Source organism: Danio rerio, chromosome 17 (genome assembly GCF_049306965.1).
Source record: "Danio rerio strain Tuebingen ecotype United States chromosome 17, GRCz12tu, whole genome shotgun sequence".
In the NCBI taxonomy this organism is placed as follows: domain Eukaryota; kingdom Metazoa; phylum Chordata; class Actinopteri; order Cypriniformes; family Danionidae; genus Danio; species Danio rerio.
Genome location: NC_133192.1, coordinates 22,356,379 through 22,373,851, shown reverse-complemented (window position 1 = coordinate 22,373,851; position 17,473 = coordinate 22,356,379). Strand labels below are relative to the sequence as shown.

General features: G+C 34.7%; 3 protein-coding genes across 11 annotated transcripts in view; 1 reads left to right on the top strand and 2 right to left on the bottom strand.

Moving 5' to 3' along the window:
• The window catches only part of entpd6 (ectonucleoside triphosphate diphosphohydrolase 6), a 78,063-nt gene extending 62,300 nt beyond the window's left edge, over positions 1-15,763 (bottom strand). For 3 of the 8 annotated variants that reach the window (XM_073927244.1, XM_073927240.1, XM_073927245.1), the window contains exon 1: positions 15,438-15,713. The gene's annotated coding sequence lies outside the window, so the exon portion shown is untranslated. Of the gene's footprint in view, positions 1-12,797; positions 12,921-15,437 lie in introns of all 8 variants that reach the window. The other 5 variants (XM_073927243.1, XM_073927246.1, XM_073927236.1 and 2 more) reach the window with 4 other exon arrangements.
• Positions 1-17,473, bottom strand: part of LOC141378555 (uncharacterized) — an 876,211-nt gene that overhangs the window by 375,252 nt on the left and 483,486 nt on the right. The gene's annotated exons all lie outside the window — the stretch shown is intronic.
• vsx1 (visual system homeobox 1 homolog, chx10-like) lies at positions 10,035-12,723 on the top strand. Of its 2 annotated transcripts, none has more exons than XM_005158663.6 (5): positions 10,035-10,459; positions 11,070-11,148; positions 11,242-11,365; positions 11,451-11,631; positions 11,965-12,723. In XM_005158663.6, the coding sequence occupies exons 1-5, from the start codon at positions 10,075-10,077 to the stop codon at positions 12,216-12,218; spliced, it is 1,023 nt and encodes a 340-aa protein (XP_005158720.1). In that variant the 5' UTR covers positions 10,035-10,074; the 3' UTR covers positions 12,219-12,723.

Here is a 17,473-nt window from a genome sequence, read left to right as displayed (position 1 = left end):
TGCGTATCGATGGATTTGCTCCTCAGTGTTTGGACTCTCAGCACTCAGCAGTGAATATTAAAACACACTTTACTTAAAACCCCCATACAAAAAGCTTAATCCAAATTGATTCGTTCACCTTTCTAGTTCGGCACGAATCCAAAATGTTCCCAGATGTAAGAGTTCGTTTTCTAACAAGATTCATGGTTGAACTTGAACTTGCTGAATCGCGCCTAATGTTATATTCTAACAGATATGTAATACTTGGCAACATAACAGTAATTTGTGTTTTAAAGTGCGTGACGTCACGTACTACGGCCGGTGGCAATGGACAACCGAGGTGGCAATGACCACCGCGGTGACGCGGTTGTCATGGTGACCGTCACAGCCCTAGTTTTAAGTAAATATATATATATATATATTGCATATTTTATATATATATAAAATATCGCAATATATATCGCAGAGGAAAAAAATATCGCAATGTCAATTTTTTCCAATATCGTGCAGCCCTATTTTGAATTGTGCATACCCACTGTACATATACATTTGTAATTATGTTCATATCTATATGCACACTTCTGATTATTAATTGCAACCTGTACATATATTTATCTACTGTAAATCTCTGTTCATAGCTAATACAACCTGTATATAATATTCATACTGTAGTACATCTATCTGTAAATATTACCCATAGTCTTCTATAACTGCACTTTATAACTTATACATGTATCCTGCTCTTGCTGCTATTGCACTCCTGACTTGTACATGTGTAATGACAATAAAGTTGAATCTAATCTAATGTAATCTCATTTTAACAATAAATATAACACATAAAAGTGGCAGATGACCTGGGCCTTGAAATTCAACTAATATATATAGTATTTTATATATATAGTATTATAATAGTTCATAATCTAGTGACTTGAAATGGATAATGAATCCTCTTCTGACAAATGATGATAGCAAGTCTCTTTTTCAGGATGACTTCTTCATGACTAAAGAAACAAATGTTGCAATCAAGTCAGCGCCCTCTAGTGGCGAATAATGACCAATAACAATATAATGCTTCGATTCGATTCGAACCAGCAACTTTGTGAATAAAATGTAGCATATGCATGTGTCTATATTAATATTTAGATTTGAAACTAAGTTTCTTAGCGAAAGGACAGTATGTTTTTAATAAAAAGGCAGCGTACCGTAGCTGGACGAGACACCAGGTTCATGTCTCCCAAAGATGAGAATGGTGGTTGAATATCTCAAATATGTGAATCATTCATTCATTCATTTTCTTGTCGGCTTAGTCCCTTTAATAATCCAGGGTCACCACAGTGGAATGAACCGCCAACTTATCCAGCACGTTTTTATGCAGCGGATGCCCTTCCAGCTGCAACCCATCTCTGGGAAACATCCAAACACACACACACATACAAATACACTCACACTCATACACTATGGACAATTTAGCCTACCCAATTTACCTGTACCACATGTCTTTGGACTGTGGGGGAAACCAGAGCACCCGGAGGAAACCCACGCGAACACACGGAGAACATGCAAACTCCACACAGAAACGTCAACTGGGCCAAGGTTCGAACCAGCGACCTTCTTGCTGTGCGGCGACAGCACTACATAATGCGCCACTGCTTCGCCAAATATGTAAATCATTTGCTCCAAAAAAAAACAAAAACCTGTAAAGATGAACACAGAAGGTAGAGAAAGCTTTTTTATCTGTTTAATGTAGATCGGCAGGTGCGCGTTTGTAACATCAATAAATAAGAAACTGGTGAAACGAATATAAAAAACATGACACGAGGTAATTTGACAAAAAATAACTGCAATATTATTGCTTTAGAGGTAAATAAACTTCATAACGCAAAAACAACATTATATACGCATGTTGATAAAGCTGTTCTGTGTCAGTTAAATCAGTCTTAAAATTTTCAAAATTTTAACCCAACTGGTTAAGTTATGGGCATCACGGTGGCACAGTGGGTAGCATGATCGCTTCACAGCAAGAAAGTCACTGGTTCGAGCCCTGACTGGGTCAATTGGCATTTCTGTGTGGAGTTTGCATGTTCTCGCCGTTTTCGTGTGGGTTCCCTCCGGGTGCTCCGCTTTCCCCCACAAGTCCAAAGACATGCGATACAGGTGAAATGAGTAAGCTAAATTGTCCATGGTGTATGTGTGTAAAGGAGAGTGTATGGGTGTTTCCCAGTGATGGGTTGCAGCTGGAAGGACATAAACATATGCTGAATACTATAAGTTGGTGGTTCATTTCGCTGTGGCGACCCTTTATTAATAAAGGGACTAAGCTGAAAAGAAAATGAATGAATGGCTAAGTTATTATACAAATAACCCAATAAAGGTTAAAAAATAACCCAACAAAGCACCAAATATTTAACCCAACTGGCAGAGTTATTAAATAAATAACCAACTAAAGTTTAAAAATAACCCAACAAAGCACTTTTTGTACATGCAAAATTCTAAATGAAACATAAATTGGGTGGCACGGTGGCTCAGTGGTTAGCACTGTTGCCTCACAGGAAGATGGTCGCTGGTTTGAGTCCTGGCTGGGTCAGTTGATGTTTCTGTGTGGAGTTTCTCCAGGTGCTCCCACACAGTCCAAAGACATGCGCTATAGGTGAATTGAATTACCTAAATTGGCCGTTGAGTATGATTGTGAGCGTGAGAGTGTATGGGTGTTTCACAGCGCTGGTTCACAACCCCTGATTAATAAAGGGACTAAGTCGAAGCAAAATGAATGAATGAATGAATGAAACATAAATTGATGCATCTTAAAAGAGTAATCATTTCAATAGATCATATTTGAACCTTCCAGAGTTTCCAGACTTGTTATACTGAATTCTGCAACATGTAATATAAATATAATATAATATTCATTAGAGTAAAACATACTGAGGTGACAAAAGGCAAACTCAATTTGAAAACAGAGAAAATTAGAGACTAAATCTGATAGATTTGTGCTTTGACAGATAAGCTGCCAGCAGAGCTAAGAATACGAAAACATAATCTCGATAAAAATTATTTACCACTCGTGGATGAATACTTCTGTGGTGTGATTACAATTCACGGCTTTAATGTGGCATACGTTCCAAAAAAAAAAAAAACCTTCAGCAGCTTATAAAATATTACCCCGTCAAAGCGCAAATCGCTGCCCTTAGTAAGTTTGAATTTTTGTGCACAAATGCTGTTAAGCCTGTTCTCCTCTAATACAGCAAAATGATTATCTGGCTGGTCTCCCTTTGCATGTTTGAAAGCAGCCGAATGGACATCTGCATCAGTTTTTCATTATTGTTATTATATAAAAGATTATATAGGGTTGGGACGAGGGCATTTCATTTTGCTTACAATTAATATACGCTTTATTTTTGTCCTGATTTGAGACAAATAGGATGCTGGGTTACAGCTTGTTTGTGGTTTTCAGGATGAAGCTTATGTGCCACAGACAGAAGCTGTCATTAACAGTACGCCGTACTTCTGCCCGAATTTCTTAGACTACTAAGTGATCCCTCAGTGTATTTGTGGAACAACAAGTCGTTTAAGGGGATCATCCACTGTTGTTGAAAAGCAATGAGTGTTAGTCGTTGTTACTATTGGTCAGACTGAATTTAAGTAGCGGTGTGTCATGTTCTTGCTGATTACAAATCAGCCGGGATCTTAATAGACTGATGAAACATCTGGAGATCTAAGGACACAGATGTTTGCACAACAAACACATAAGACCCCTGACTCTTGACATAGACAGCTACCAAGAATCGAGGATTTGGATTTAGGTCTGAACATCTGCCCAATGTTGTTAAGTGACAAAAAAAGCATGTATAACAAGGGAATCCATGATTATGTTTTTGAGGGATCTTGTTTCCCTAAAGCCATTAAAGAACAATATTCTTAGATATACTTTTAAAATAAAGGTTCTCAAATGGCATTTACAAATACTTTTCATTCCACAAAAAGTTTTTATTCTGGGAACAAAGTTATTTAAATGAGTCAAACTTATTTCAGACTAGAAAGAAGAGAAACTTGGTTCTTTTAAGAATTTCTTAATGTACATTCTCCGTTAAAATATAAATGGTATATTTGTGGGGAAAACCCATGTGGAACCTTTACTATTTTTTTGTTGAAAGGAAAAGTTCCATTGATGTTAAAGGCTCATGGAACCATTAATGCCAATACCCAGTTAGCACAAATATGTCTCAAGAATTATTTTTAAAAAGGGTTTCATCTGTAAAACATCTGCTACACTGATATGATAAACATTTTAACATAACATCTGACAGCAGATGATGAATATGAACATGGGTGTCTCTGTGATGTATCTTTTATTTCATGAAGAACTTTTATTTTTTAATTGTATAAAAAATGTGTTTAAAAATGTGTTCATTTGTTAACAGTAAACTCTTAAAAATAAAAGTTCTATACTGGAGCCAATCAGGGGTGGACTGGCCATCTGGCAATTCTGGCAAATGCCAGAAGGGCGGGACCATTTTTTAAATGTGGGCCGGTATGCTATTTTACTTATAATTTTTTTTATGTATTGTTTTTATTTGCAGGCAGCTTTTTATTTCTTGCAGGATGTAAATATTATGATGGTGATGATGATGATGATGATGATGATGATGATGATGATGATAAAAGTAATTATAATAATAAATGTTAAGCATTGGCCCAAACGGCAACGGCCAGCTGGTTTAGAGATGGGCCCAGAATAATAAAGGGAATAAGCTGAAAAGAAAATGATTGCATGTATAAATTTGTTATAAATTTGTTGTTGTTGTTCCAGTCACATACTTTAAATGTTAAATATCTATGACATTTGGTACTGCTTATATTATTTCACTATCTGTACAACAATATATATATAGTGAATGTGTGTGTCCGTGGATGAGGCTGTGTCGGTGTGGTAATGTGGACTGGTGTGGCTACAGTGCCAGGGCTGATTTTTAGTCCCAGTTCGCCCCTAGAGCCAATGTTGCACGAAGAAGATCCATTAAACTTTTTCATTTCAGAAAGGTTCTTAAAAGTGGGGAAAGGTTCTTTAGATCATTGAAATGCTGAGCTCTCTTATATGGTTCTTATAAAAACTATTGGCTATTTGAGGAAAAATGGTTCTTCTATCACAAAACCGCTCCTTTGTAAGCTTTCATTTAAACAATGTACATTTTCTTATATTAGGAAGTGTATGTTCTAACCACACATTTTTAGGGTTTTTACAGGTTTCACCAAGTCAAATTTAAGACTTGTTTAGACCTTTTTAAGACCATTATTAATTACATTTCACACAGGGCAAAACACTATGGATTTAATTGTAGTAGCCAGTGGAAAAGATTTTGATTTGCCCTATTAAATTTTTAATTTAGTTATTTCTAAGCCAGATATTTTAAAACAATAATTGTCAAAACAAGCATACATATACATTTCAGCATAACTTTTCTTTAAAAACTATAATAAGCTAGAATATGCACAACAGTCTGTCAAGAAACCATGTTGGTAAATACATTCAAAAATGTCTTTTGCTGCTTGTTCAAACTAATTATTTAAAATGCGTTAAAGCAACACAATTCTTAAAGAGCATATTGTAGGTTAGACACCCCATTTATACTTTTCCAAAAAAAAGGTAGATGGGATTTTCTCCAATATACTGCCTATTTGTGATCAGTGCTAATCAGAAGAAGCTGATTTAGCTCATAGATTTGTATTCTGTCATAAAATACAGAGATTCTGGAATGAAGTTTTTAAAGTGTTTTCAGATGTCCTTGATCCACATAGATCCTGACCCAGTGCTTATTATAGGACATTATAATTATACAAATTCATTGAGCACTGCACAACAGAAATTCCTTATATTATACTTATATAACAAATGAGGAGTTTGATAACAGCCAAAAAGCTATTGGAAAAATGTTAATCCTTGAACTGCTATAGCTTAAAACATATACTCTGCACTTGGAATGAACCAGATGTCTTTTAAAAGGCAAATTTGATAATTTCAGAAGATTTGCAACCATTTCTTTTGTCACTTCATGGGAAATTCTTTTCCCCAAAAGCAATGTTGTAACTAAAAAGTTGTTTTAATTATCACTGTATATTGTATACTTGGGGTTGTGTTTTGTTTTTTTGTTTATGCATATCAGAAAATTATTCCTGGCATTTGTGATTATTGTAAGTCTATTTAATGACCAAAGAAACTTATTTGACAAAAAAAAAGGTTCTTTGATGAAAAACCACTCCTTTGGAACCTTTAATTTTAACAGGGCACATTTTCTTATATTAATATTTTGCAACTTGCAAACTATAATGAGCTGAATGTATTCACAACAGTTTCACAAGGTAGCTAAATACAAAGAGAGATTTTAAACAAATATTATTATAAAGCAAGGTAATTAAACCACATTCATAAATACACTTTAAAAAATGGCTTTTGCTGCTACTTATTTAAAATTGAAAACAGCATAATTCTTATGTTGTTTTTAAGCAACTTATTTGTTATGTTTATTCCCCTTAAATTTGTAAAAAAAAAAAAAAAAAAAAAAAAAAAGATTAAGTTAACTTACTGTAATTTGTGTTGGGACAACATGCGTGGTTTATAATAGTATAACTTACAGCATCATATTTCAGTGAATTCAATATTTTTTACGTGATAAAATTATGTTTTTAAAATGTAAGACATTTTAAGCCTTTTTAAGACCCCATGGACACCCTGATTTTGTAGTTTCACAGTAAGGTTCACACAAGACTTTTGGGGTTCTTTAGATTATGGAAAATGTTTTGCAATTAACAGCAAACTGAAAGGTTCTTTAAAGAACCATGATAGGTTCTTATAACATCACTGACCTCTATTTTAATTGTAGCCCATCATGCAGTGCCTACCAGTAAAAAAATCGCTAAAAGCTTTTAATGACGCGGGTAAAACATTTAACCTTGAAAAAACCTTTACCTCGACTGACTTAAAATCTACATTTCGTCCATCATATCAAATGTGAAATCTGCATCAGATCCTATTGCTTAATAGCTATTCTGCTGGCAGTCAGTCAGCCCTTCTCATAGGTGGGCGGTCGGGCGGGTGATGGCGGGGCCGCGCGCGCGTGTGGCGGGTCATGCTCAGAATTAGGGCACGTGGCAAGTCTATTAGTCAAACAACCTCCATGTGCCGCGCGCCACGGCCAGAGGAAATTAGAGCAAAGAGCGATTTTTTGATGTTACGCTCTTTAAGAGATTAATAATCTTGGCGGTGGAGAATCGGCTGGAAATCTTCTCTGGAAAATAATGAGCGGAGAAACATTTACTGATTAGTTTAATCCAGGATTATCCTATCTGATGACACCATGAAACCCAGCCTTGTAATCTGGCCCTTAAAATAACATAATTTATTTCCTCCCTTTACCGCAAACGCATAAAAGTGTTGTTCGCTTCAGTTAGGCCTACTTAGCGCTACATGATTTCTATAGGATTGTTTGAGATCTTTCTGTTAAAGCGTTTGTTCCTAAAAAAACAAAGCAACGAGATAAACGATTGCAAATGTTCTTTTGCTAAAAATGCGCTTCTGAAACGTTTTCATAATTTAGCCTAATAATAATTAATTCTTTAAATTGCAATCTGCTGGTTGCTCAGCTGTCAATATATAGCCACACCATCAAAAAGTCCAATTAAATAAACAAATAAGTTCGCTTCAGACTCGGCAATAGTCTTGTTCACTTGTCATTTTCGATATCCTAATGTTAGTAGACAAACATATGTGAAATATTGGATGAAAATAAACTATATATATAAATACTGAAAACAAACAAAAAACAGTTCCGTTATAATGACTTTTTTGTTTGGGAAAATTTAAATTTTACTGCCTGTTCCTGGTTAATAATGCATAAATTATGAGTTAATAATTTGTTCTTATAGGCCTATATAGCAACTTTTAAAAACAAAAACATGATGACCATGATTGATAGATAGATAGATAGATAGATAGATAGATAGATAGATAGATAGATAGATAGATAGATGGATAGATGGATAGATAGATAGATTATTCTCCAGCTTGATCACTGATCTCTCAGTCTTTTTTCTCTGGTATGATCGCATTCATTTTTATTTAACGCTGTATTATACAGTTTTGAGGATTATTGTAGAGCAGCTCTCTTAACCGCCAGTTAAAATGCTGGAGGTTGTCCTGGTGGAAACGGGCCCTAAAAGCAGATTTTACAGAGTCGAGCTCTTTAAATGACAGATTAATGTTATAAACGAATTTAATGGACTTCATTTAATTATCTTGTGTAAGACGATTTCTCTAATTGCTTCTTTTAAAAACAGACTGGATGTGATGTTGCCTGTTTTTTTTTTTTCTTTTCTTTTTCATACTGCTTTATCATCTCGATCTGCTGACAGCATTTTAGCATAGGCAATACTGTAAGTTTGACCTCGTTTCCATGTTTCCATACTTAAAATTTATTTTTGGTATTGTAATTGTCTTTACTCAGGTTGTTTTAATTTTTTTTTTCGTTGCAATACCTGAATGGATGAAATAAAGCAGATTCTGATCGCGTTAATAGACAGTAATTATTTTTAGTCCGATATCAGTGGATTGCTAGATCTCAGTAAGGCGGGAGATTCATTTGTGAAATTAAAAAATATATTAATTGGTGATGAAATATATGCGTAAGGACAGGTGTCAGTCATAATAATAGTGCACTGTAAAAAATGCCGGATTCCACACAATTCATTCATGTTGTCCCAACACAAATTGACTGAGTTAACTTAACACTTTTAACAAATTTATGTGCATTGAACAGAAATAAAATTAAGTTGTTCCAATAAAATCTCAAGAATTGTGTTGCTCCAGCTCAATTAGTTTGAACGAGCAAAAACATTTTTTTGAGTGTAGGCCTTTTAAAAAGCAGAACTTTTATGTTTGTTAAAATATGCACAATGAAAATGTCTTCGTTAAAAGTTGATGTTTTAATAAATTCACTACTATAGGACAAAATAAGATACATTTCAACATAAATAAATGTAATATAATATAGAATGCAAATTAATTATAATTTGATTACCAATACAGGCTATTAAATTTATTCATTTGAAATAATTAATTATTATTATATTTATTACAATTATTATATTTACTTGATTAAACAAATTTATGTATTGATTTAAGGCTATAATTCTCAAGTTAAAACATGTCTATTATCAGTATAGCATACGCTTTTAAAAAGAGGCTAATTAGGCCTTTATTTAAATTAATAAAACTTTATATAGCCTATATAACACCACAGTATTAAATCGGTACATAAATAATTATTTTAATAGGCTATAGTTATAAAATAATATAAACAATTGCTATTATTATTATTATTATTATTATTCACTAACAAAAGAATATGCTCGTTATATTGTTGGTTCAGTTGCTGTTGATTTGCGCGCAGTGTGCTTTTAAGGCAGCGAAGTCTTTTTTTTTTCAAATAGCGCAAAACACTGGATAAGCTTAAGCTATATTTTATTTTATTTACAGTCAAATAAAATGTCGCCTATATTTAGTCCAATGTACTTGACAATGACATATGGCTTTTAAATAGGCACAGGCTAGGATTTTATGATAAATGTATTTTTTGTGTTTATTTTATTCTTTTTATTCTCTGTCTCATTTATTTATTAACACATATTATGTCTATACGGCAATCGAACGAAATTACAAATAAAAAATCTAGTTGCTATTTATTTGAATTATTTTACACATTTCAACTGAAATGCCTATAAAAATCTGCAACAACAACCCACTTAACCCGCGGGGTTGGAGTGCATGCGCACATGAGTGAAATCTTTCATCTAAAGGGGAAAAACTACTTAGGACCAATTCAAACAGGGTAGGAAAATCCTTATCGGATTAAAGGGAAAATTGGTGGCAATTAATCCTTTGTGATTGAAAAAGGGAAACGCCTCCTCATGGTAGACATATCTGTCGTTGAATCTGATTGGACAGTGGGATGATCTGCTGGTTTGGACAGGGGGATAAATGGTCCCGGCGGAGCGCGTAACCGTCCACCAGTCTGAGAGAGAAAGTGAATTAAAGAAACTGCCACCATGACGGGAAGAGAAGAAGCTACAGATGAAAAACCTAAAGTTAAACTTTACCCTTCGTTCGGAATCGACAAATCACGTCTGAATGGATCTGGATTTCGGTCCAAAGGGTTCGCAATCACAGATCTCCTGGGTCTGGAGTCGGAACTTCAGCCGCACCAGTCAGGAACAGGCGCGGGGCCCAATGGAGAGGGCCAGAGCGCGGCGGTTGGAGGATTTTCTTTCCCGGGAGGATCTTTGCCCTTGGGCTTGGGGTTTCTGTGTAGTTTGGCGGCGCAACAGCCTCCTGGGGCCCCATGTTTTCTCCCGAGCCACATCCCTCTGTTGCAGTCACGGACGGAGAGCCACTTCATGCAGAATCTGGAGCAGCAAAGGGACGTTTACTCCGGTACGAATCACTTTGCTTGTTCGTGATTGAAGTGAAGAGCTGTTCACAGATGATAGTGCTGAAACTGCCATTGAAATTAAGTTTCTTTATTTGCACAGGAAACTTTGAAATGAATTAATTGGTGGTAATTTAGGTGATGTGAATAAAAACTAGCCTACTTTAGATTTTTTTTTGACAGTTCGAAGAGTTTTAACTTTTAGTAGGGACTAGGTTGTTTAACTTTCTTTAAACGCATTGTTAAAAGACATATCCTTCAATTGGAAATTGAATTTCTAATAATAAAAATCCACATTAAAGGTGCACTTAGAAATAATTAAATACTATTTTATTAACTCATTTAAACCAAGCAACCTTAATTTGTTATTATTATTAAATAATTTGTTATTATATTAAATTCTACTATAATTTTTATAATATATAATACACTTAAAACAAATAAACAACTTTCATTGAAGAATTCTAGCTATATAAAAATATATAGGCTACTTTTGTTGATTCAGATTCTCATCATTATTTTACTTGAATAAAATATTACTTGAAATTGCTCTCATTCATTTTGATGCATGTCAAGAATTCTTATTTTTTATTAACAAAATTGTTTTCAATACAGATGATGACTGCCTTTCCGGTGATCGCAATGATGGAAAAAACTCAGGGAACTCTCAAAAGAGGAAAAAGAGAAGGCACAGGTATGTGAATGAACTCAAATGTTGCATTAAGTCAGATGTTATACATATCTGTTCATCCGTTTGACCAATTTCTTATCTCGTTGTGATTTTCAGGACAGTTTTCACCTCCCATCAACTTGAGGAACTAGAGAAAGCTTTCAATGAAGCACACTATCCAGACGTTTACGCGAGAGAAATGCTGGCAATGAAGACAGAGCTACCAGAGGACAGGATACAGGTATAGGAAATGTTCCACATTTTTTATTCTCCTCCATCTCTGTTTCTTGATCCCAAATATCTAATGCACATATGTTTTGGCCTAGGTATGGTTTCAAAACCGGCGTGCAAAGTGGAGGAAGAGGGAAAAGTGCTGGGGCCGTAGCAGCGTGATGGCAGAGTATGGGCTGTATGGAGCCATGGTGCGCCACTCCATTCCACTCCCAGAATCCATCATCAACTCTGCCAAGAGCGGGATGATGGGCTCATGCGCTCCCTGGCTTCTAGGTGAGCCAGCAGGTGGTTTTCCTATTTAGTACTCAAAGACTCAAATATGTATTCGATCACTTGGATACATAGCTGAGGTGTCTTGTGAATGTGTCTGGTGTTGTCCATAATACATTTAAACACTGTAAATTACTTTTTTGAAGTAAGTTTCAGACTTTTACTTCATAATGATATGTTTAAGTGAATTATTCTTTGTGATTAATTGTGAAATTTGCTTATATTAGTTTCTGTGTGAATTTCTTTTAGTAAATTATATTTATTTTAAATGAAAAGCTATTAATATCCAGCATCCTAAGATCAACTTTTAATCATATCTGCATTTTATTCTAACAGGAATGCACAAAAAGTCTATGGAAATTGTGAAGAAAGCTCCTGGCACGCCTGAATCGACACATTCAGATACATATTCAGAGGAACACAAAGGGAAAGACAGCGACACGACATGGTCAAGCGGAGCTAATGGAGCGGACGATTCAGAGGACATGGCAATAGATCTGTCTAGCACTTCAAAACAAGAGAACAAAAGCACTTTGAAAAGATCTCCGCCTCGCACAGAAAACAGCAGCGATTCTGAAAATGAGAGTTAAAAATGGACCTCAATATATGGACAGTTTTGAAGAGCACGTGCTGTACAAGGACTATCAGTTAATAGGATGTCTCACCTTTTGTTTGTTTGCATTTCTGTGTCATTTAAGGGTTTTTATGTTGTTGCTTATCAAATAATTGAATACTAGAGACTGTTTTATTCTGAATTATTTTATGTTTAATGTAAATAGTGTTTAAAAAGTTTGCATTTATGGGCATTATCCATCTAATTTTAAGTAAGTTCCCATATTTAATTTTTTTTCTGTCAATAAATGCTGTAAGGTGATTACTTGTTCACCGCTACTGTGAATGTCATATTTCCCTGTTAAAATACAGCATGTGTCTGGGTAACGGAAATTATTTTAAAGCACTTTACCTGCTGTGATGATGAATGTTTTGCATTGATAAGTGTCATCAACAGAGCAATATAATGCCAGCAAAAAAAGAAATCCACATCACCACACACACAAAAAATAATAACTAAATAAACATATTTTATGCTTTTGATTTGCTGTCTGGTTTCTTCATTCTTTCAGTGCACCACAAATAATCGTAATAATCATAAAGTCATAGAAAATTACCTTGACTTGCCACAGCCAATTGCAATTTCAACATTCTGGCCAAACGTCCTGCTGTCAAGGATTTACGAAAGTTATGATGAAGGCTTGCTGACCTGTTTAATGGTCAGTTAACACTACTACCATCTGGAAAAAATGAAAGTGCATTCAAGCCAAAAAATAGGTTAAGCAGACTATTTCCCAGAAATGATCAGACCCAACAGCCCAGTCATATTTAATTCATATCGGCCTGTTTTTATTTGAACAACCTTTAATTTATTTAATCTCTGCTGACAGATATATTAACAGTAGATGTCTTGTGCTTTTAGTCACTTTCTAATTATGATCAGAGGAAACTCATAAAATTGTTATGTTTTCATATTTAGCTGAAAATACTTTCATATCCAGTTGTTTAATATAAAGGTTTAGCTGTAAGCCCTAATAATACATTGATATTCTGTCTTATCATAGAATATACTGTACATTTATTTTTCTTCAGTTTAGTCCCTTAGTCACCACAATGGAATGAACCACCAACTTATCCAGCATATACTACACAGCGGATGCCCTTCCAGCTGCAACCCAGTACTGGGAAACACCCATACTGTAAAATATTTGACCTCAAATTTACAGTAAATTACTGGCTAATAATTGCATTACTTCACAGTAAGGAATTGTATGTAAATTCACAGCATATTACTGTGAGGTACTTAATAATAACAATAATTCTTTAAATATTTCTAAACAACAAAAAAGTGCCTGTACTAGCATAAAAGTAAATGTGTATTAATTTCTATGCTGAATAAAATATTAAGTGTTTGAGTTCCTATAACTAACATGCAAAAGATATAGCCCCTTTTACAGTAATTTGCTGTAATCATGATGCTTGCCTTAATTTCACAATAAAATCCTGAAAACATCAAATTAAATCCTGTAAAGTGACACTAATGTAATTTACTGTGTAAAATGACAGTAACATGTTGTGGAATTGTGGGCAATTTTGTTTATTCAATTCACCTTTACCGCATGTCTTTGGACTTTTGGGAGGAAACCGGAGCACCCAGAGGAAACCCTCGCAAACACGAGGAGAACATGCAAACTCCACACAGAAATGCCAACTGACCCAGCCGAGACTTGAACCAGTGACCTTCTTGCTGTGAGGTGACAGTGCTAACCACTGAGCCACTGTGTCGCCCTAAAAATAAATATACACTGTAACCCAAATGTCATTGTTTAATAACAACTATTTACAAATAAACAATTTTAAGATAATGCAAATCATTCATTAATTTATTTTATTTGTCGGCTTAGTCCCTTTATTAATCTGGGTCGCCACAGCGGAATGAACCGCCAACTTATCCAGCACATTTTTACGCAGCGGATGCCTTTCCAGCCGCAACCCATCTCCGGGAGATAATGCAAATTATGGCAAAAATATAATGCTAAAAGTTGTTGTTGTTGTTGTATTGGTATTTTTTGTAACCTTTGTTGAATATTATGTAGTAATTTGGTAATGGGTGTATAAGCAATTTTATAGTATCTATATTTTTTTCTTCCAAAGGTAATCTCAATAATATGACATTAGGAAAGTAATTGTTTTGTTAGGGCTTTAAAGAGAATAATAAAAAACAGATTAGCAGAGGAGAGGGGCACAAAAACAGAGATTAAAAACACTTCAGCCTAAGACGAGCTCAGGACCTACTGAACGAATTAAATCTATTAAAATATTATCAATCACTGCTGATCCCAATAATCTTTCATACCAAATACCCATAACAAAATAACAATTTCAGATGATGGGTCCTTTTTAAACAATTATGTACAGGGTTAGACAAGAAGATAATCCTGCCTATTGTTGGAAATGGCCATTAATGAAAAACAAAATTAAATAACCTGGTTATAGGGCATACAGAAGAAGAGTTACATAAAAGCGCCATTTGACTTATGATGACAAGGTTGTTGCTTGGCGTTTTTCTTTCTAATGGTAGCCCACATTACTTTCAAGGGATTTTAAACAATTTGGAAAGTGCTGCATCATCTGACATTGTTGTAGACAGCACACCAACCAGCATCCAGAGCCCCATAATGTAAAGTACTAATAATAACAACAGTGTTGCAAAAGCATTAAAACAAAATCAAATAAATTATATCCCAATTCAACATCTGTTCTGATTATAGGCTTAAACTTAACCCCACAAAGGACACTGTGTATGGAGCCAAGTTTTAAAAAATTAGCCATGTTTGTTGTACTCTCTCTCTTTCTGTGTGTCCGTGTTATGAGGAAAAGGACAGATTGGCACAGACCAAAGCTGTGATGATTATGATAATGATAAAGAGAAAATATTATGTCCACTGCTAATTTGTAAGTAGCTTAGCAGTGCAGAGAGCTCCAAACATACAGATGTGCATTTGGCACACAGCAGTCCTTTGGCAAAAGCCCTGTGGAATCACATATCTGAACAAAGCTGATTTGGTTCAACGTGGTGGAGCTGACAAGGTTTTTCGAAACGAGACCATTTGGGATATTAAATAAAACATGAGAGCTACCTCAACTGGTAAACAAACACTAAACCTCTATTACAATAACAACCGCTGGTGTAATAGTATGACAACAGTCTGTCTAATGTAAAAGAAAATAACTTTTAATAACAATACAAATCTTACCTTATGATTGACAGCAAGTTTAAGATCTTTTTTTGAAGTTACTCTGCTAGTCAGCTAGCATCACTGGAATTTTAAAGTATTTTAGTCAAATATAAAATTGGATAAAATATGTGACATCCTTTGACATTCTTTCGTGAGACTGGAACCGCAGACTTATAAATAATAATGATTTTACTGTACAATTTTGTACATTACGGATCCGCAATCTAAAGCTAAAGTTGAGCTACACAATGTCTACATGATTATGATGCAATAAGGGTGAACATATTTGATCGTTAGCTTCCATCTGGTGGCCAAATGAAATAAGAATAAAGGCCATAGGCTATGGCATGCAAACTTTTTAGTAAGCTTACTTAGGTCTTGCTTGAATGTTTTGTTGTGCCCCCTTTGAAAACATTCCTCTGAGATTTTGATCCATTATCACACAATTCGATTTATCAAAAGCACATAATGATGATGTGAATCTGCAATTTCCAGCTTATCCCAAATCTGTTCCAACGTTGGATTGAGATCTGAGAAGAAACTCTCTATCATCTGTCGTGTTCAAGAAAGCTTTTTGACAAGTCACATTATCCTGAATTAATCATTAAATGGGTCACCAATTTAGACATTGACGTCAGCTTTTTCGATAATACATTGGTAAAACATGCTTCAGTGAATAAAATTTATGGATGTATTTAAATTACATCTAATTTATTAATAAAATGTATACGTTTTCAGTGTTTTAAGAGATATTATTTAGTGACTATTTTAGGGGTTACTGTAGGTCAAACTATTAAAATTGTGTGTCTATTCTTTCTATTATGCTACATGCGATATAAACACCTATTTTACAGGAAACGTGTTTTGTAAATACTAAGATTAAGAATACTTAAGATACTTACTAAAACTGCCAGACTGTTGAATGATATTTTTTATTGATTGTTGTGATCATGCATTTACAATGGTGTGAACCATTATGGAGGGTTATATTATACATTTTTAATTATTAATATTTAAGATGTTGATCAAAGATCAGAGAAAGCCATTTCTTACTATTAAGTCGCTGACCCACCATACATCCTATTTTGATGTCCTTTAGGGGGGATCAAGCATTAATTGGGTGGGTGGGGGGGGGGGGGGGGTAATTTGCACCATAACCTGTAGTAATATACTATTGTTAATGCCAGTAGCAGCCATGCACAATCACACATTTAATGTTTGAATTATGCTCAGGTGGTACTCAAGGCCCCAAAACAAGCAACAAATATATCTTTCCTAGACCACCAACACCAGAAGATTGAACCATTGATACAAAGCATGATAAATACTTTTCTCTACTGTTGTTTATGCCAAATTCTGACCCTATGATCTAAATACAACGCAGAAGAAATTGAGACTTCTCAGGAAAGACAGCATTTTTCCAATTTTCTATTGTCTGTGTGAACTCTAGACTCAGTTTGCTGTTCAAAGTGTTGTGTCAGAGATGCTCTTCTGCAAACCTCAGTTGTAATAAGAGGTTATTTCCTGGTAGTATTGCCATTCTATTAAGTGGCAAGTCTCTTCTGACCTCTGAAATCAAGATTTTTGTCCACGTTTTTTTTTACTATTATTTAGAAAATTGTAAGAAAGTCTCAGCAGTTCAGAAATTCCCTAAATACTTAAGACTTTGATCATTTATTGATAATAAAGAAACTATGAATTGTATTTATTCATTCAATTCTTTTCGGCTTAGTCCCTTTATTAATCTGGGGTCACCACAGTGGAATGAACCACCAACTTATCCAACATATGTTTTTATGCAGCAGATGCCCTTCCAGTTGCAACTCACCACTGGAAAACATCCATATACACTCATTCACACACATATACAACAGACAATTTAGCTTACCCAATTCACCTATAGCACATGTAAATACACACTCAGACAACAAAACAAAATGGATACATTTAACCTAACCAACCTATGTACAATTTTCACATGAAAAACAATATGGACCAAATTTAACTCTAAGCTAACAATTAGCCTGCCTGAATTACATAGTCTACATGAATGT

Excerpts from the sequence above, each read along its gene's own strand:
- vsx1 (XM_005158663.6), top strand. The coding sequence starts at position 10,075 with ATGACGGGAAGAGAAGAAGCTACAGATGAAAAACCTAAAGTTAAACTT. Across the intron at positions 10,460-11,069 it reads GCAAAGGGACGTTTACTCCG|ATGATGACTGCCTTTCCGGT; the intron begins GTACGAATCACT and ends TTTTCAATACAG. Across the intron at positions 11,632-11,964 it reads ATGCGCTCCCTGGCTTCTAG|GAATGCACAAAAAGTCTATG; the intron begins GTGAGCCAGCAG and ends TTATTCTAACAG.